The 23164-nt window shown below is 30.4% G+C and overlaps 1 protein-coding gene across 1 annotated transcript in view; it reads left to right on the forward strand.

Annotated features, from left to right (window-relative positions):
• Positions 1-23164, forward strand: part of LOC135953842 (dynein beta chain, ciliary) — a 148583-nt gene that overhangs the window by 99600 nt on the left and 25819 nt on the right. The window contains exon 19 of the mRNA XM_065503858.1: positions 19013-20440. Coding sequence (XP_065359930.1) covers positions 19013-20440 — 1428 coding nt within the window. The remainder of the gene's footprint in view (positions 1-19012; positions 20441-23164) is intronic.

Consider the following 23164-nt stretch of genomic DNA (forward strand, 5'->3'; position numbering starts at 1 on the left):
AGATATTGAAAGACGGTTTTGCATGTCCGAAATGATGCTTGAACGCTATAAAAGAAAATCATTTTTGCACCGAATCATTACTTGTGATGAAAAATGGATCCAGCCGAATTTATAAGAAAATTCTATGTATTTGGTGGAAGCAAAAAGGTCATATCTATTATGATCTCCTGAAATTTTGCCAGACCAACGCAGGGAACCTGTACCGAACGTAACTGATTCGTTTGAAGCTATAATTGGCCGAAAAACGCCCAGATATGAAACCGTAATCTCGGCCACATTTTGCATGTTATCTGTTAACAACTATTAAGAAAGAAGTGGTTCATATGTTTAGTCCCGACCGTGCCCCGTCCGACTACTATTTGTTTCGATCGATGCAGAACGCTTCACTTTGAAACAGAGTATCCGATATTGGCTTGATTCGTTCTTGGCCTCAAAAGATGAGCAGTTCTTTTGGCGTGGAATTCATACACCCAATATTAAACATATAAAATTCAACAATTTCAAATCTTGGGGCCATCTTAATATATAAACTTACTACACACATACTTATGCATGTGTAAAGTTACTTGAAACAGCTGTAATCACATCAAAGTTTAAACTTCTACTACTTAGTACAGCGTGGTAATAATGCACAAAATAAACTTTTAAACAGAGACCGAAAATATTTGTTAATAATGCAATTTTCAATACAAACAATCAGTATGAAGAAAATCAAGCAACATACATATATCAATTTTCTTATTTTATTGGTCTGGACTGATAATAAAATTATATGAATGATTTCGAAAACATTGTAATCCCAGCTTTGAGAATTTAGAACACTTAGCCTATAAATTGTGCCCGATATTGTGAAAAATATACACGCAGAGAAAAAATATAGTTGGGCATGGTTACTGTAACCATTTCAATATTGTTACAAGTTTTTTAACTATATTATAGTCACAGTAACCATTTACATGATTGTGGTAACCATAATATGGTTAACTTACGATTCACATGATTGTCTCAACCATATATATGGTTACAGTAAACATATATATGTTTGTGACAACCATTTATATGATGAAGAACTTATCATATTATGGTGCTCTCGGCTTAAGGCTTATCATAATCTGAGAACAACATATTATGATAAAATTATTCATCATAAATATGGTTGCCACAAACATATATATGTTTACTGTAACCATATATATGGTTGAGACAATCATTTGAATCGTAAGTTAACCATATTATGGTTACCACAATCATGTAAATGGTTACTGTGACTATAATATAGTTAAAAAACTTGTAACACTATATAAATGGTTACAGTAACCATGCCCAATTATATTTTTTCTCTGCGTGTAGGCCAAGTGAAATGGTGAAATTTAAAAATTTGAATTTTTAAATGCGTATAAATCGCAAACTATAATAGATTGATCGATGCCTTTAAGAATATATTAAAATCTTTGGTTTTAGTTGAACCACAAATTCACGATCATTTAAAAGCTTTGAATATCTGAGGTGAACTACTTCCTACCCCTCAGCAACATTCCTGAGAGGTCTGTGGGGGTCAGTCGCTTAAACTGTTCTAATTGTTAGCCAGCCAGTTGGATATGCTAAGTTGAATGCCAAAATAACGATTTGTCAAACACTTTAAAATAAAAATTCCTTTATAATAAAATTCTAAATTTCCAATTAACTATGCATATTTAAAAGAACAAATTATTGCATCAACATCTATAGCACTATTTTCACAATATCTGCACTAACAAAATATTTAGCAAATTGTGTAAGTAATTTATATCTCTTTCTTTGTTTTTCCTTATTTATTTCAGTTGGACAAACAATACAAATTGGATTATTTGGTAAGTTCAAATGAATTCAACAAAACTTGCCTTTAAGTGTGCTATACTTACTTAAATTTAAGTGAAAAAATTAAAATATTTTGCTAATTAAAGCTCTTTAAAGCTTAGAAGACATACAACAAGAGTCTTATAGACGTCTGGAATAAATTTGAAAATTTGTGCCTTTAAGTAAATTGATTTAATTACAATGCCAGGCATAGAACAAAAAGATACTTAATTGTCTTTGTTTAACAAGTAGATGACTTTAAGGTTTTAAATTTATTGTATTAAATAAATGTTTCTTTATTTATTTCAAACAATTACAATTATTAATTACATATAAATATTTAGGGCTATTCATGTTCTTACTGTCACAATTTTATCATATTTATGATATTTATTGAATTTGTTAATTATAATAAATTGGAATTACGAGAGTGGGTTAATAAGTTCGAGACTTTATTAATTAACCGGGTAGTCAATAGCCATCTGTCAGTTGTCTCTGTAAAAATTTTAACAAGCTGCGTCATTTAGTTTTATAAATTATATTTCGTTTTGAAGTGCACATATCTGTCATTTATTCTCACTTAGTTATTGAATATTAGAGTGGAAACAACCACGTTTTTTTTTTGCTTCGAAAATGTCGAATTATGTGCCTACGAAGCGTCATATGCGGGAAGTTTTGCTTTACTTTTCTTTAATTTGAAAAAAAGTGCCTAGGAAGCACACCGATTGCTCACCAAAGCTAATGGTGAATGTGTTCCATCGGTTTCAACGTGCGAGAGATGGTTTGTTCGGTTCAGAAGAGGTAATTTTTACAGGCAAGACAAACAAGTTTGCAGACCAAGAATTGGGGGTGTAACTCCATGAAGATTGATGTCATTGAAAGCTACTCAAGCAGCCATTCGAAACGTTTGCAAGCAGCAGGAATCCTGCTGCAGGATTCATCCAAAAGCAGGGAAATTGGATATGATGCGAATTAAAGCCGAGAGACCCTGACAAACGATTTTGAATGTCCGAAATGATGTTTGAACGCTATAAAAGAAAATCATTTTTACATCAAATCATCCGTCCAACCAGACGAATCGTAATGCTGTATTTGGTGGTATCGAAAAGGTCCTATCTATTATGAGGTGCAGAAATCTGACAACTGATTCGCCAGACATGAAACTATAATATTCCATCATGACAACGCTCGGTCACATGTTGCAATACCTGTTAAAAACTATTTAGAATGAAATGTTTGGGAAGTTTTGCTCTATAGTACAGACCGGGCCTCGTCCGACTACTATTTGTTTTGATCGAAGCAGAACGCTCACTCTGGGATACTCTTCTCTTTGAAACAGATTATCCGATATTGGTTTGATTCGTTCTTGGCCTCAAAAGATGAGCAGTTCTTTTGGCTCGAAATCCATATATTGCCAGATAGATGGCTAACAGTAGCCAATACTTTGAATAAATTTATATTGTGCAAATGTTTCAAAATAAAAGATACAAAATTTGAAAAATAACGCATTTTTTACTAAGGGAAATCTGCACCATCAATTTCAATGGTAAAAACTGATTTACTGAATTTCGTTGTGGCCTTACAAGCACGAAAGATGCCGAAGATTCTCGATGTCCAGTTGAGGTCTCTACGTCCGAAACAAATCACGATAGTGTTGGCCGATCAAAGATTGAAAGTGCGAGAGACTGAGCATCTCACTTGGCTCAGTGGTTTCAATTTTGAATGATCACTTGGGTATGAGAAAGCTTTCCGCAAGATGACTGCCATGTTTGCTCACAAAAGGGTACACACATGTGCAGTTTCCATGGTAAAATCCGAAAATTCTTGTTTCCAAACCTGAAGAAATGTCTCGGCGAAAAAAGATTTAAAATCATCTCAACAAACAAATACCTATTTTGATGACCACGACAAATCTTATTTTTTGAAAGGGATAAACAAATTGGAGTATAGAGTATAGAGCTCAAAGAAGACTATATTGAAAAATAAAATAATTTGTTATCCAAAAACCTGTGTTTCATTCAAAAAGACACGAACTTATTGACCCACCCTCAAATCATTAAGCATTCTCATAATTAATGATTGAATGGTCTTTATTAAACCTTAATTATTTAAGGAAATTTCGAATGTGTGATGCGAGTTTTCATGAATAGAGCTGATTATTTATGATATAGTAGGTGAAATTATTATAATTTAAAAGTAAAGACTTTTCTTAAATTGAGTTCTTTAATTTAAACGAAACTTCATAGTTAATAAAAACCATAAATTCAAGAAGATTTTTAAGACTCTAAACTAAGTATATCATTGGAAATAGTTGATATCCAATGATATACTTAGTTTAAATAAATCGCCGTAAACTGAGTATCTGATGTACAAAAATAATTATTTGTATGTCATCTTTTAAGTTTCAATTACATTTAAAGTAATTATTGTATTATTTATTACAACAATATTGCAATTGCAAGTGATACCAAAAACAATAAGAACAAAACCAACAATAATAACAAATCAAACTCAAACAATAAATGAAAGTAAAGTAAAGTAATTTAACCACACAAAAATATGTCGTTACAAAATAAACAAGAATTTTATTAAATTTCTTGTGTTTTTTTTTTTTGGTTTTGTTGTTGATGTTGTTTTTATCTGTTCAACTTTTATGCTCTTGTTTAAATTGAATATAATTTTCACAAAAATTTAATTGAAATTATAATTAAATGATAATATATAATAATTTACAATTATTTATTGTTGTCGTGCACACACACACTCATACATACATTTTTACATATGTATGTGTGGAAAACCAACACAGACACAGGTTTATATAAATTTAATAATTACATTAATATGTGTGAGTGTTTATGTAACATACATATTTATTGTATATACAAATGTACAATTTACAAATTAGTATTATTTTACAAATTTATTAAACATTCACATACATACATATGTACATTAGGGTGGTCATTATTTAGCTCTTTTTTTAGATTTTTAAATAACGCAAAGCAAATTCGGACTAGAGTTCGCACATTTTATTTTGAAGTTTCGTGTTTTGGATCAAAGTACCAATATTGTTACGTATTTACCTTTTAAAAACGGTGATTTATGTCCTTTAAATAAACCAAATTCTTTTGATTGCTAACAAAAGCAGTTTAGTAGTTTAAAATTGTAACAACTCTCTATTTATTCAAATTTAGTTTATAATGTATAAGAATGCACTGGTAATGCAGTTGATGTTAATTCTAACAACGCCTATTATCAACTATTTATATACAGCATCATCTTCCAGTAGCTTCATGAATTATCTTAACGGATAAAACTAGAATGTTCTATTTCTAGGGCTTTTAGTAGCTTCTATGTTAATGTTGCCATACTTACAAAACGGAAGAGGGAGCTATGACTAATTATGTCTATAAGAAAGTTATTTCTATTGATTTGTGGATACTAGGGTTCCTAATTTCCCGGACTTTTTTCATTCCCGGGAAGAAATTTCTTAACACTAAATTAAACCAATAACCACACAATTTTTTCGAATAAATTGATTTATAATCAGGGCAACCAAAAATATGCAATATCATATTTTTTGCTGTGCGTCGTATAAACATATGAGTTAGTATTTATCCGTTTCAGACAATTTTAAGAATTTTGGCATCGATTTGTTAGCGCATATTTTTGCATATTTTGCCCTTTACTGCATATTTTGCGTTTTATAGCATATTTTTGCATATTTAACTCATAACTGCATATTTTTGTTGGATATTTTCTTTTATTTTTCATTATTTTATTTTCCTTATATAAATTTATTGTTTGTATTGTAATTTTTCATTTCTATATTTTACTATTTTGTTAAGGTCCAATGATAATTGACCTAAGTTACTTAAATAAAAAATAAAGTACCTATAATCGCTTATATTGACAGAGTTTTCGTTGATTTAAGGGAGCTTAGTTTTCATATATTTCAATTAAATTAAAAATATACACACAAATATTAAAATTTAACAAATAGTAAAAACACGTATAAAAATAAAAGAAAATTCCAAAATTGTATGTTATTATGGGCAACTTCTTAAAAAATTGTTGGATACATTTAAAAGAAGGAATTTTGGTCAGCTTGAGATTGAGACAGTTTGGGCATTAATAGTTTACCACTAATGTAAAATTAAACAAGTATTCAACAGACGTTCAGAATATTAAGATCTATCGAAAATCTCGCGTTCAAAAACCGGTGATATATTTACACAACTTGTAAAAAAATTTATTAAGATCGTTAAAAAAGAATATACGTGGATATCGATAAACGATACAATGGATGAGAAAGGAAGAAACATAGAAATGTCACGGTATTTTGAGTCCCAGTGATAAAACTTGAACAAAAAGTTTTTTTAATTGCCGCAGTCTTAAATAGAACTAATCATTCCACTATTGTAAGGTTCTTTTATAATTCTATTTAAATTTTAGAAGCCGAATTCAGATGTTAATCTAGATACATGATGAATGCTCCAAAATCCTTTGCAATTTTTTACAAAAAAAATTACACACTATTCACAGAGTTTTTGAAACATTATTCAAATGATAAAAAAGCTTTTAAAGCTTCATATAGAATAGAAACATTTGGAGAAACTTATTGGGTACATCCTCAGTAGGGATCCTATAAACATTGGGACACATGGATTGAGAATGTAAAATATTATGCCACTAATTACTAAAAAAAAGTATTAAGCTGTTTAAAAGATGAGACAAATAAATTCATTATGATTGTCTAAGAAACTCGGAAATCTACAACAAAGATTTAGTTAAAAAATTTTAGAACTTAAGTAAACACATAGTAATTTATTTCTAAATATAATAAAATGAATTGAATATAACTATTTTCATGTAGTGCCAAATTCCCTAAAATCAATATTTAATCTTATAATAACCAATTTTAATTTATGAGCTCAATATTTTATTTACTTCATATATATTTTTTTATGAAATTTTGAAATCAAACAATAACCAACTATTTTTAAGTGCATATTTTTCGTTTTTAAGTGCATATTTTTTATATTTTAAGAGCATATTTTTCGTTGCCCTGCTTATAATTGTACCAGGGTTTTAAAAGAAGTATAAAATAACAATATTTGGTTTGGTTTCTAATTTAATAGTCGTAGTTTTAATCAGTATAAATTTTATATACTATAAAATCAATAAATTCTTTGTTTAATTAAAAAACATAAGAATTTCGACTAAGTTAAATCTATAAAACATGGTTAGTTACAGAAATTTTTCATATCTGATTTTAGATAAGCAAATTTGTACCGCTATTATTGTTATTATTTTCTCTAAATATGAATAATATTCATTGAATATTCCTAAAAGTTGTAATGTTAAGCATCTTAAAGCTAGTTTCTGGGATAAATTCTTCGTTTAAACCTAAATTAAACTAAAAATTGTGGTTTTCACTTATTGTTTATTTACTATATAATCTCGTTTTAACTGAGCATAAAATAAAATTCCAAAGTACAAACAGATGAAAAATAAAATAAAAAATTCAGCACAGCAGCTCTTTATTTTGATTTGCTTTATTAACATCAATATAATTTTTAATATACATTTTATATACTTAAATGTCATTTTTTCTTTTACAAAGTTAAAATTTACAAACAAAAGTTATGTACGCCATATTTATATGAAAAATTTTGAGGAATGCACATGTGATTTGACTGTATGTCAAATATGGCAATGCTTACAAAATTATGCCATTAGTGAGAAACACAATCATTGGTTAAATAACGGCAAAATATGTTTCAGGTTTAATATAACAGCGTGTTAAGCTGAGTTTAACTGACAAGTAAGAAACTAGCTTTTAATAATTCCTTTACGAGCATAAACTTTAAATTAGATTCATTCTTAATAAACAAATTTTTCTGCTGTAGCTTGAGTTAAGTGAACAAATTCGGTTATTTTGAACGTAATACTTCTTTGCCAACTGACTATCTATCTGTTGCTAGAACCGAAAAAATCTATGGATATAATAGAATGATTCAATTAGCAGTAAATTTGGCCATCGAAACGAATCTGAAAATTGTAACTTTTAGAATTAAACATATGAAGAAATTCCCGACAAACATTTCCCGAAAATTAACAAAAAAAATATTCCCGGGAATTCCCTGTAAATTTTTCCCGCGTAGGAACCCTAGTAGATACCAACATTTTTAAGATATTTTGCTCGTTAAAGTGATTGTCGAAAGCGGGTATTATATGGGAGCTATGACTATTTATGAACCGATCGCCATAAAATTAGGTGACATTAATTCCGTGTATATAAGACTTATTTGAAGCGAAATGTATGTAGATACCTATATAAATTTAACATTTGTGACCAGTATTTGTATGGGGGCTAAGTGAAATATTTATTCAGTTTTGTTAAAATGTTTAGCATTTGGTTTTTAAATGACGGAGATTATTCCAAATCGAAAATGTGCAAACTAAGGATAACCCCAATGGACATACAAGAATATGTGTCGTCCGACCTTTACTTAACCTGTAATTTTAAAGGCAACAGTTGTTGCCTTTAACTGTATGGCTGCTCTAACTGTATGGCTACTTTTCCAGGTATTGATGTCGAACTATTTATGATTGTTACCTCACTTTCGGAGTAATTCACATTAAACAAATTTATCGTCTGATCAGAGTCTGATCAGAGTGATTATGTCAACATTGTTGTATGGGATTGACAATGTTGCTATTTACCAGAGGAACTACAGACCGTATTAGAGCTCATAGCTCCTCGCTAACTTGCTAATGTTGAATTCGTATACTCCGGTAACGTGGATAGACACACGGGTCATATAAGATCTTAAAAACTAATTAATCCAAATTTCTTATTGAGAGCCTATACCCACAAATTTGTGTATCTCTGCATTAGTGCGCATCAGAGAGAAATCAACTTAGTCCACTCAGCATGAGTTAGACTCTGGGTACTAAATGTATTTCGGATCATGCCTCTGTAGTGGTGTCAAAAACCCACTCGACCACTCAATTTCAAAAATCAAATGAAATGTTTAAAGATGAAATGCGCGCTTATAGTTTTACGAAAAATTGTAGAGCGCTGGAGCGCAAACTTTTAGCACGATCTTGTGAACTAGAGAATACCTGATAATTTTCTAGGAATCTTAATTTGTAGATATCATGAAGGCTTCAGAATCCATGTAGTGTTTTCACAATCCTGCAAACCTACTTCTTTAAAACCAGGGAAATTAGGAATCCTACTTAGAACGAAAACAGTCCTTGATAACTGCATATTCCTTAACGAAATGTCTAAGCAATTTTACATAAGGATCATGTCAAGTTGGATGATTTTGTCAGACTAGGTACTGCCTTAGATGATAGGACCAATGAAATTGTCATTTATCCGAGCACGAATTGTTTCAACAATGAGGATGCTGATGTAACTTTGACAACCACCCAGACCTAACAAAAGTAATAATCGTTACCAAAATCACGAGTTTGTTTTTTAATTTAATTAAAATAGAATCAAAAATTACCACAAACCAAGAAATTATTACATTAAAGTAATTCAAGCGTAATATTTTTTGGGGTTTTGAAAAACGTATTTCTATTAGCTAATAGAGTTGCAGGGTACTTACACATTGTTTTATGTGTGTACATTTATTGTCTATAGTCCGAAAAACTACTTACTTATTACTGTAGTACTTACTTTGTATGTAAGTAAGTATATAACTCATTACTTTGTTGTATTGGTAATAGAAATATAAATACATAAATGTGTACGAGGGAAGATGACAAATAATTGCAAAATACACAATTTAATAAGACATATTTGGGGTATTCACACGTTCAATGTCCTAATATATTATGACAATATGACTAATAGCTGACCGTGTGAATACCCCAATTATTTCAAAAATCATGTTTATACTAAGGTTGAATTTTCGACTGTTTTCGATTTTAAAAGTAATGACAAATTTTCGATATTTTTAAAATTTTTGAATAGACTTTTTTTTCGAAAATTTTCGACATTCTATTTTATTAACATTTTTAGCTTACAATGTTTGTTTGTCTATTCGCTTAAGGTTTTTAAGGTAAAAATTTGGAACTGAATTTTGAAACAGTTCTCAATGCAATATTCACCCCTATCATGAAAAACATGTGAAATGTATGTTCCCATGAAATAACCATTTCCCTCGAAGGGAAAATTGCTATCGTGATATTCCCCTGAAGTTTTCATTCACAATAGTTGATTTTGTTCGTAACAGCTGTTTATTGTTTACAAAATTCCATCTAAAAATTTCCCAACATGGGGAATTGTTTCACGTGAACAAAGTTTATGAACGAAAAATGGGAAAAGTGAAATATTGATTCGCATGAAATATGTGATTATTATCGAAAATTCGAATTAAATTCGAAAATTCGAAATTATGGTCAAAAAGACAATATTCAACAATTTTAAATTAAATTCGAATTTATGTTCGAAAAATTTTTAATGCTTTTAAAATAAAATAATGTTCGAAAATTTTTTAAAGCTGTCAAATAATCTCCAAATCATGAGGATTCTTTAAAATTTCCAATTTCGAAATTAAAATTTTTGAAAAAAATTAAAAATGTTTTTGAATTTTAAAGTATTTTCAATTTAATTTCAGAATACAAGCTTTTTAAGATATGTTCGAAAATTCGAATTTAAATTCGAAATATGAGCACTTTGAGCTCTAAATAGAAGATAATCAAAAATAAACATTTTCAAAACTAGAAACTTTTATTAAATTTTAGTTCGACCTCGCATATTTATTGTTAGTTAGTAACTGTACATTTATCACTCTCACATATTTATTTATTTACTTACTTACACATGAACAATACATATTTTACTCTACGCATATAAGTGCTGACACGTACACATTGTCTATTTGACATTACCACACACTCACACTTGCAACATACAGCACAGGACAAAACAATTGACATTTTCCTTGGATTAATTTTATTTATTTACATATTTAATGCAAATATTCCAGGATTAGTTTAAGACTAGGGCCTAAATAAAAAAAGTCTGATATCCAATATACAGTTGTGGAAATCGCAAAATAAATGGTAATAAATATGCAACTTGTAAGATGTATTTGTATACATATTAAATACTATATTGGTAAAAAAAAAACGTAAGGAGTAAGCTACCTTTTGGTATTCAAAAGCAGATGGAGCTAAAAAAAATATGTAATTTTTTCACAGAGTATAATATAATAAAGTAATAGTGCAAAAGTGGGGTAAGTTGAATATACCACTAAAGGTATTTATAGACGGCAATACTGAGTATTAACACTTTTCAAATTTAAAATATTATTGAAATCAGTCGGTATTTCAAAAAATAGTTTCGAAAAAACTTTTATTGTTTACACGATAGTATTACAAATATTTCATTTCTTTGTTGATTGATATTTTTCTGAAAATTTTGTTTTTATTTTATATTTTCTTGACATTTTTATTTTCCTTATTTGTTTTTATAAATACATACCCGATACATATGAAAATAAAAAGTTTTTGAATTGTTTTAAACAAATTTTCAATACCGACTTTTTGTATTTTTTGAAAATCTAATACAAATTTTGTTTAGACGATGAAATTGTATTATGATACTTGAGTTTTTGACAAATATTAATACTCAGTATTGCCGTCTATAAATACCTTAAGTAAATATGTAGCTTGGGGTTACACCACTTTTACGCTGATAGCCTAATATAACGATAAAATTTTAAAGGTAACATAGTTTTAATCGTTGGAGGAACTTGTAACAGAATTTGTTTATAGTAAGGTTTCTGATATGACTTCAATAAAATAAAAACAAGTAAGTAATGTAGAGTTTCGTGTTCGGTTTTAATCGAAACGGAAACCGCGGTTTTTCAAGGACTAAAACCGAAACCGACAATTATTCATTGGTTTTAACTTTTAATCTATTTTCAGTAGAAAAATTAAAAATATAGAAATGAAAAAAACTTTTTCATCCAAAGATTCATCCAAGTATTACCTGACAATCTATATAAATAAAAATCAAATGTCGTTCGTTGGTAATTGCATCAGTAGAGAACGGCCGGACAGATTTAGACAATTTTTTTTTAAATGTTGGCCATAGCCCAACTTATGTTTTTACGGAATGAAAAATTGACCACGCCCACTTTTACACCCACTTTTTTTGATTTATTTATAATCGGAAAACGGCTACACCGTTTTTTCTTTAAATTATCATAGTAATCCAATTTAAGTTTTTACTGAAAGAAAAATTTACCACGCCAATTTTTTTTCGATATATCTAAAATCGCAGGATGCCTGGACTAACTTGGCCAATAAGCGTTTAATCAAGAAAAGGAGCTCGATCTGTGATCACTCATATTTCTGACAAAAAAATCAATTTTTTTATATAAAAACTCAAAATATCTAAATTCGCTAATAACTTGGTCAATAAGCGTTTAATCAAGAAAAGGAGCTCGATCTGTGATCACTCTTCTGACCAAAAATCGATTTTTTATATAAAAACTCAAAATATCTAAATCGCTAATAACTTGGCCAATAAGCGTTTAATCAAGAAAAGGAGCTCGATCGGTGATCACTCATATTTCTGACCAAAAATCGATTTTTTTATATAAAAACTCAAAATATCTAAATCGCTAATAACTTGGCCAATAAGCGTTTAATCAAGTAAAGGACCTCAATCTGTGATCACTCATTTTTCCAACCAAAATTCAATTACTTATTGCAAGACTTAGGTTTTTGACAACAAATTTAGGTTCTTTGTCTCTCAGCAGCGCTTATGTGTATATTTTATTCTATGTTCTATGTCATTCTATAATACGTTTTTTTTTCTTTTTAAATATTTTTGCCCTTTTCAAACCGCTTCTCACAAATCGAACACAAGCATTTTTTTAACTTGGACAGGACAACGTCTGTCGGGTCAGCAAGTATCCAATAAAATTATGGAGTACTGGCTGACCCGGTGCGCTTCGCCACTCCAAATAGATGAAAGAAATAGTACTATTAAGTCTCCTAATGAACCACTAAAGTTTCAAGTTTATTGGTTCATTTTAATGTTGATTCTATCTCATTCGAAACGTATTATTAGAATTAAAAATGTACCATAAAGACCCACATTTTGTATTCCCACTCAGCTTCATGAATGTCTAATTTCATATTTCTGGACCCAGTATTTTTGAAAATGCAAAAGAAATGTACCACTCGAGTAACCTTTTGCGAATTCTAACTCATTCAGAGTCATGTGTGTCTAATTTTTAGGTTTATAATTATAAAATATTCCAAAAGTACTATTACAATAAAGAAATAGTGCTATTGCCAACTATTATGTACATAAGTAAAATAAATTAATATAACAAAAAGTACAATTAGAAGACAAAGTACCAATTTTCCACAATTGAAACCCCGTCAAGTTTGAAATCAAAGTAATTTCCTGATTATAGGTTCAATATTATAGAAAATTCAAAAAGTACCATTTTGAAGAACGAAAAAGTACTCCTTAGTTTGGTTTAGTTCTCCTTTTTTGGCGTCATAATACCATTGCGCCCCCTATTCTTGAATATTTCTTTACTGAGAGGCTTATTAGCCAATTTTAATGTATATAGGCTAACTAATTTAATATATTAAAAAGTACCATTAAAAGAAAATGTACCAATGTTTGAAATTTGTTAACTTTTCCTATATTATCAACTGATTTTGTTTCTATAATACTTGATATTTAATAAATTATCACAAAACCAATCGGTTTTAAAATTTGTTTTAAAATTCTTCGGTTTTTTAGAAACTCTAAAGTAAGTATACACAAAATTCTAAATTTGTTTATTTACATAAAATTCTAAATAATAGCTTGAAAGTATCAACTGAGCATGTATGTATATCAAAACATTCCTATATATTTGTTCTTTACTATATAAAATTGTAAAAATTGTTTGTCCTTTCATATTTGTAGCTGTTTACTAAATATCCAAAGGTAAGTTAATTGCTAACATTGCATCGCCAGGCAACAGTGGGGCAGAATCAAAATTTTTTGAAAATAAATAAATGGCACTTCTAAATAGCTGGTCCGATCGGTATCGAGTTTAAGTTATTAAAATGGCACATACAAATTAGGATGCCTTCGCCATTTTTAAACACGTGCAATTTTTTTTATTTCCCATCCGATTTAAATAATTTTATTTGGAAAGCGCTCAGATTGGTCTTGAAAAAACATGCTTGTGTGTGCTATTATAGTGCTCCAAGATTGTATGGAGTAAAAAAAATTTCAAGGGCCAGTAGCTTGAAATTTCCCCCACTAGAATTGTTATATATATTGTAGAAACACGTTGTGTAAAATATTAGGATGATAGGATAACGTTAACTGGTTAACGATTCTGAAGTTTTGTAAAAATGTTGCCATTAAATAATTACTTTTGCAATATAATTTTAAAGAATCGAAATTTGTACGTAATTGTCGTTCTAATGAGATATAAAAACAAAAATTGGTTAAACAATTTTAAAGTTATTAAAAATTTGCCAGATCCGGGACACTAGAACAATAAAGGCTGGGTTAGCCGACCGTTGATGTAATGTAACCGTAATGTTGACTTAACGTAACACTTTAGTGCGATTATAGAACATTAAAAACGTGTCATATGTTTTTGACATAAACAAACAAATTTAAACAGCTGTTTGAAAGTGTTATCAACACAATTGTTTTAAATACTGTTCAAGCGATTTTATAATTTTTTTTTGCGATTTAAAAAAAATTATTAAACTTTTTTGGTAATAGTACTTACATATAAATCGTGTTTTTTTACACATAATGTATTCATAATCATTGTGAAGTGCTTCGAAGTGACTTCATATATGTTTATATTAACCCATTAGGAGACAATTATAAATATTATTTATTACCTTGTTATATAGACTTTATTTATTAAAGGTCCGATAACTTAAAAATTAATTAATATTGTATTGTACTTTATACTAAGGGCCATTATTACAACTTGCCTTTATGTTCGCAATAGTAATAGTTAACTTTAAGGGTACCTTTTTCTATTGCTTAAATTTTCACCTTTCACTATTTCAAACATAAAGGCAAGTTGTAATAATGGCCCTAATTTGTTAATTTAATTTGTCTAATATACAATATTAATTTAATATTTTCAAACTTATTACTTTCGACTATTATTGGTATACATTTTATAAATGCTTGTGCGAACTAATTTGTATAATAAGTAAATATTACCATAACAATAAAAAAAATTTGTTTTTAGTAAGAATTGTGCTAAATTTCCCAATTATTGATAAATTCACTGACATTTATTGTTGCGGGATATGCTAGTTCCTTTGTCCCCTTTTTCAATGCAGAAATTGAAAGGCAGACATTTTTCTCATACTCTTGAACTAACCTAAACCTGTGTAATACACACTCTACCTCTTCAACACCTCGCCTTCAAACTTCGTCTGTCTACCTTTCAATTTCTGCATTGTAAACGTAGACTATGCGCATTTCACTGGTTGATTAGGCCAGATCATCAGGAAACCTTTTCCCAAAAGGCTTTAGAAAAACTAAAGATATTATACAAATCAAACTATAGAGTGAATGCGAATTACAGACACTCAAGCTTTATTTGTAAAAATATCAAAGCTAAAACAAAAAATCAACAATAAACAGTGAGTTTATCTTTTCTTACATTTTTTTTTTATTTATGTATTTATATTATTGAAATATTTAAAACATTTTTAGAACATTGAAAATATTGTTAAGCGTTCTGAGCATAAGTATTTTTTATACAAGACTTTTAAAATCAACAAGTTGACAACACCGTTAGTAAATGTCACGTTGAAACGTAAAGAAATTCTGTTTTTAACAGGTTCAGACGTTACAGTTACGTTACATTTGGCCACTATAACTGCTTTAACTACTTTACACACAATAGAAACGATCAGCTGTTCCGTTCCGTTAAGGTTACATTACATTACAGTCGGCTAATCCACCCTTAAATGAAGAACAAAATTAACATATTTTGAGAAATATTAAAATAAAAGCTCACTTTTACTTAAAATATATCCATATTTACTTGTATATGAGTTTTTGTCTTCGTAGGATACCGTTAACCTATTCACAGGTATGACCAAAAAAATTAAATTTTTTAACGGCAGATTCAGAACTCATCTTACAAATTTTTAAAAATTTTGTCAAACAAATTTCAGAATTTTTTGATCATCACATTGAAATTTATTGAGAACATAATAGGGAATAAGAATATGAAAAAAGTATGATAATAACTCCTATAGTTTTTCTGTACCTGCGATTTAAATTTTGCAATTTTATTAATATTTATTATGAATTTTAAGTAAAACCTATTCAGAATATTATAGTGCAGTCAATTTGAAATGTAGTCTGAAAGTTTTCCTACAGTCGGAAAACGTTAATCCTTAAATTGTGAAGGTCAAATAAAATTTTTCAATATTTGGAATTTCTCTTGGATACTTAAGTAAAATATAACACAGTCTTGTATTTACAATACCAAATTTAAATTAACCCTTATTAGCACTTGGGGTTAAAATGACCCTAAACTTCTAAAAACATATTTTTCGAATACTCAGAATTTTATTTATTTTTTATCATAATTTCAACTTTGGGCCACATGTTCTGCAATCCCAAAGCTTTGGAAGATTATCCTGGAATTTGAATATTCAAAACAGGATATGTGGCCATATACTCCTGTACAAGGGCAATTGGTACAAACTGGGGTATTATGCATTATGCCGAAGGGTATCAATTGGATCTTCAAAGCAGTTGTTAAACCCATATTGTTCTATGGAGTGTTGGTGTGGTGGCACGCCTTGGATAATGCTACTTACCGGAATGCTGTGGAACGAGTTCTCAGGACTATTGCGATACTGATTACAGGCGCTATAATGACTACCCCCTCTAAGGCACTTTTTACTATCCTAAACTGGTTACCAGTCGATTTGATGGTGATACAAATGGCTCTAAACTCTGCTGTGAGACTGAATGCTGGATGTTCATGGTCTGGTAAAAATCATGGACACCCTAAGATAGTAATGTCGATTACTGCATCACAAAACCTTTTTCGATAGGCATTTCCATATTAGCATCCCGAATAGGGACTTATGGCAGCGCGGACTCTTACCCCCTGACGATGTCATAAGGGTATATACTGATGGCTCAAAAAGGGGGCGACCCTACTGGTAGTGGTTTCTTTATTGAGAACTATGGGATTAAATCCTACTTCAGGCTACCTAACTTTTGCACGGCTCTTCTGGCGGAAGTTACGGTCATTAAACGTGTATCCAACTGGCTGAGGTTTTATCGAATATCTGGTGATATATGTATATTTACTGACAGCAAGGCTGCCGTTAGCGGAATAGCGGGTGTCTTCACGACATCTAGGTTAACCGAGGAGTGCTGGGTATCCCTTAATGAGATAGCGAGACATTCTAGGATAACGCTTATATGGGTCCCTGGTCACGATGGAAATCAGGGTAATTGTATAGCAGACGAATTGGCCAAAAGGGGTGCGATGATGAGGAGATCGACCCCTTTTCTGGTATTTCCCTTGTTAAATGCAAGATGGCTATCCAGCGGATACTATATGAATCTGCACAAAGAAGGTGGACCAATGAGTCTTCCTTTACAGGACACTGTATAATTGGGACACATGCCAGGAGATTGGGCCTCCGGTACAATGATTACTGTAGGAGCTGTCATAATGAAGAAGAGGATGAGACTGTATCACACCTATTCTGCCAATGTCCGGCTCTGATAAACCTGAGGGAACCCATCCTCGGAATACCATTCCTAGCATGCTTAGATGAGCTATCAAGGATGAGTCTTAGACGAATCTACTCTTTCATCAGAGAATCTGGTTGGTTTAGCATGGAAACACCGGACGTATTGTTAATACCCAAATGTTTACACCTTGGGTATCACAATGGGATCAGTTTTAAATGGAAGAGTGGCTACCCATGGAACCTAACCTAACCTTGATGTGTTCCATATTTACCCTATGGGAAAAATGGTTTTAAATACCATTTTTGGAATTTTCGCTCGAATTTTTAGGAATTGCGGGATTCCTTTTGATCTATTGATAAAACATGGGAAACAAAAAAATGCCACGTGTTTAAAAATGTGACATGTCGAAGGTAACCTACTTTGAGTCTCCATAGCGCCGCCCCTGGAGCATTTGTAGGCCCCATTTTAATAACTTTAACTCGAATACCACTTGGCTATGTCCTCAAATTTTATACCGATCGGACCAGCCATTTAGAAATACCAGATTAATTTCCAAAAAATGTTGATTCTGCCCCACTGTGCAGGTCTACAAAAAGACCTATGTGCCATATTTAGGAGACCTTTTTTAAGGCCTTTCCAAATACCTCTGCTGTTTTCGAAGTTATAACAAACAATCATGTAAAAATTTCTATGAATTTCATATTAAAAATAAATAGTTTGGTCGGCTCTTCTGAAAAGTTGTTCAGAAACACATAGACCTTTTTGCAGGCAAAACGACAGTTGTCATTTGTGCCGGTATGTCTGCATATGTAAATGGTATTTACAATTGTATGTATGTATGTATGTTTCCATTTGTTTGTTGTAAGGACTTTTAGTATTATTTAAATTTAATTTGTTCGCTTTTTATTTTTGGTTTTTCTCATTTCAATTTATACGAGCGACTGACTGAATGACCGACCTCTGTCATCAATTTACAAATGATGCGTCTGTTATGAAATAAAATTGTAAATTTTTACTTAAATTGGGTCACACATATTTCTACATTCATTTATTTGTCCGTTCGTTCGTTCGTTCATTTATTTATGTACATATTTATTTGTATTATTATTTTGATTGTATTAAAAAGAAGAACGTGCACAGGCATGTTTGCTGGTCATTATTATTGTTGTTATATTGAATATAAATACATTGTACATTAATAACTTGAACAGGGAATATACATATTATTCATACATGTAAATAGTGTTTTATAGGTCGATCATGGGAATATAATTATTTTAAAATATGCAATTAATGTGAATTATTAAAAACCCATTAAATAAATATAAAAATCTGGTCTTCTTTGATAAATTGTCAGCAAATTCCATTACCTACATACTGTAATGTGCTGTAATATATCCTTTTTATTTCCAGCTCACCTTCAAAACCAATCAATCTACCATACTCGAGCAGCTGCTCAAATTAGAACTGCACAAACATGAAGAAGAAATAAAAAATACCGTCGATCGTGCCATCAAAGAAATGAGTGTAACAAAAATTCTAGATGAAATCAAAGTAACCTGGTCCGATATAAAATTTGATACGGAAACCCATCAGCAACGTACCGACATCCAGCTACTCAAAGTATCCGAAGGTCTTATAGAGACATTAGATGACAATCAAATGCAAATACAAAATATAGCCACCTCAAAGCATGTGGAATATCTTTTGGATAAACTCATGCACTGGCAGCGTGTTCTAAGCAGTGTGGATTTATTCATAAGCAATTGGTTTAAGGTGCAAAGAAAATGGGTTTATTTGGAGTGTATTTTCATAGGCTCCTCGGATATCAGAGCTCAACTGCCCAATGAAGCACAATTTTTCGAGGAAATTGATCAGGATTTCACCCAACTTCTGCAGGAAGTCTCAAACGTTCGTGTAGCTATTGTTATAGTACAGCAGCACAATCATGTATTCTCCTCGCTGGATTTGCTGCAAAAACGTTTGGCTGTATGCGAAAAGGCTTTGAATGAATATCTGGAAACAAAACGTTTGGCCTTTCCCCGTTTCTATTTTATATCGTCTGCCGATTTATTGGACATACTCTCGAATGGCAATAATCCTTTGGTTATAGATCGCCATTTTATAAAACTATTCGACTCTATACTACGTTTATCCTATAACACCAATACTAAAACAGCCTTGGGCATGTATTCCAAGGAAAATGATGAGTTTGTGTTATTTACCTCACAACAAGGTATTTTATGTTCAGGTCGTGTGGAAATTTGGCTTAACGATCTCATCAATGAAATGCGCAGCACTTTGCATGAGCTCTTCAAAAGAGCTTTAAATGTCTATCTAGATAAACCACGCGATAAATGGCTAAACGATTGGCCGGCTCAGGTGGCTTTGTGTTGCAGTCAAATCTGCTGGACAGCCGATGTAAATCGTGCCTTTGCCTGGATGGAGGAGGGCTATGAGGCGGCCATGAAGGAATTACATAAAAGACAAATAATCCAGTTGAATTCTTTAATTAATTTATTACTAGGAGAACTATCACCGGGAGATCGCCAAAAGATAATGACCATGTGCACCATAGATGTACATTCGAGAGATGTGGTGGGTAAAATAATACAGGCACGTGTCGACAGTTCACTGGCCTTTCAGTGGCAGAGTCAGTTGCGTCATCGTTGGGATGATGATAGTTTGCTGGGTGGCATCAGTGGTGACTTAGAAATGGATGCTGATTGTTTCGCCAATATATGTGATGCAGAATTTCGTTATGCATACGAGTATTTGGGCAATACATCACGTTTGGTTATAACACCATTAACGGATCGTTGTTATATTACTTTAACTCAGGTATGTGTAAAGGTAATGGTATGTGTAAAATTTTTACACCATTTCCATGAAATTGATGATTTTGAGATATCCAATGCAACATGTTCCAAATTAATACCACACTATTGGCCAGCAATGATCCAGATAGAAATCACGAACTTTTTAAACAGTTGTCTTTTTTATAGTTATTGTATTTTTTATAACAAAAATTCCGAAATATCTGTGATCACTCACATTCCCCACCAAAAATTGATTTTCATGAAGAAAATTCAAAAATATATAAAATTGGTTACATAGTTCGTAAACTAAAGGACCTAAAGCGAAAATTAAGAAAATCTGTGATAATTTGATTTCTATATTGAAAATTTCAAAATATCTAAAAGAGCCCAGAGCGAAAATAAAGAAAATCTGTAATCACTCATATTTCCCACCAAAAATAGATTTTCATGAAGAAAATTCCAAAATATCTAAAATTGCTTATAATTCGTAAACTAAAGGACCTAGAGCGAAAATAAAGAAAATCTGTGATCACTCATATTTCCCACCAAAAATTGATTTTCATGAAGAAAATTTCAAAATATTTAAAATTGCTTATAATTCGTAAACTAAAAGGCCTAGATCGAAAATAAAGATCTGTGATCACTCGTATTTCCCACCAAAAATTGATTTCATGAAGAAAATTCCAAAATATCTAAAATTGCTTATAATTCGTAAACTAAAGGGCCTAGAGCGAAATAAAGAATATCTGTGATCATTCGTATTTCCCACCAAAAATTGATTTCATGAAGAAAATTCCAAAATATCTAAAATTGCTTATAATTCGTTAACTAAAGGGCCTAGAGCGAAAATAAAGAAAATCTATGATCACTCATATTTTATACCAAAATTTGATTTTTATAACGAAGATTCCAAAATATCTAAAATTGCTTATAATTCGTAAACTAAAGGGCCTAGAACGAAAATAAAGAAAATCTGTGATCACTCATATTTCCCACCAAAATTCGATTTTTATAACGAAAATTTCAAAATATTTAAAATTGCTTATAATTCGTAAACTAAAGGGCCTAGAGCGAAAATAAAGAAAATCTGTGCTCACTCATCTTTCCCATTAAAATTAGATTTTTATAACGAAAATTTCAAAATATCTAAAATAGCTTATAATTCGTAAACTTAAAGGCCTAGAGCGAAAACAAAGAAAATCTGTGATCACTCATATTTCCCACCAAAAATTGATTTTCATGAAGAAAATTCCAAAATATCTAAAATTGCTTATAATTCGTAAACTAAAGGGCCTAGAGCGAAAATAAAGAAAATCTGTGATCACTCATATTTCCCATCAAAAATAGATTTTCATGAAGAAAATTGCAAAATGTATAAAATTGCTTATAATTCGTAAACTAAAGAGCCTAGAGCGAAAATAAAGAAAATCTGTGATCACTCATATTTCCCACCAAAATTCGATTTTTATAACGACAATTTCAAAATATCTAAAATTGCTTATAACTCGTAAACTAAAGGACCTAGAGCGAAAATAAAGAAAATCTGTGATCACTCACGTTTCCCACCAAAAATAGATTTTCATGAAGAAAATTCCAAAATATCTAAAATTGCTTATAATTCGTTAACTAAAGGACCTAGAGCGAAAATAAAGAAAATCTGTGATCACTCATATTTCACTCATATGATCACTCGTATTTCCCACCAAAAATTGATTGTTAAAAAGTGATCACTCATATTTCCCACCAAAAATTGATTTTCATGAAGAAAATTCCAAAATATATAAAATTGCTTATAATTCGGTAAATAAAGGTCCTAGAGCGAAAATTATGAAAATCTGTGATCACTCATATTTCCCACTAAAATTCAATTTTTATAACGAAAATTTCAAAATATCTAAAATTGCTTATAACTCGTAAACTAAAGGACCTAGAGCGAAAATAAAGAAAATCTGTGATCACTCATTTTTCCCACTAAAATTCAATTTTTATAACGAAAATTCCAAAATATGATTTTTATAACGAAAATTCCAAAATATCTAAAATAGCTTATAATTCGTAAACTAAAAGGCCTAGAGCGAAAATAAAGAAAATCTGTGATCACTCATATTTCCCACCAAAATTCAATTTTTATAACAAAAATTCCAAAATATATAAAATTACTTATAATTCGTAAACTAAAGGACCTAGAGCGAAAATAAAGAAAACCTGTGATCACTCATATTTCCCACCAAAATTCGATTTTTATAACGAAAATTTCAAAATATCTAAAATTGCTTATAACTCGTAAACTAAAGGACCTAGAGCGAAAATAAAGAAAATCTGTGATCACTCACGTTTCCCACCAAAAATAGATTTTCATGAAGAAAATTCCAAAATATCTAAAATTGCTTATAATTCGTAAACTAAAGGGCCTAGAGCGAAAATAAAGAAAATCTGTGATCACTCATATTTCCCACTAAAATTCAATTTTTATAACGAAAATTCCAAAATATGATTTTTATAACGAAAATTCCAAAATATCTAAAATAGCTTATAATTCGTAAACTAAAAGGCCTAGAGCGAAAATAAAGAAAATCTGTGATCACTCATATTTCCACCAAAATTCAATTTTTATAACAAAAATTCCAAAATATATAAAATTACTTATAATTCGTAAACTAAAGGACCTAGAGCGAAAATAAAGAAAACCTGTGATCACTCATATTTCCCACCAAAATTCGATTTTTATAACGAAAATTTCAAAATA

This window comes from Calliphora vicina, chromosome 1 (assembly GCF_958450345.1).
Source record: "Calliphora vicina chromosome 1, idCalVici1.1, whole genome shotgun sequence".
Lineage (NCBI taxonomy): Eukaryota > Metazoa > Arthropoda > Insecta > Diptera > Calliphoridae > Calliphora > Calliphora vicina.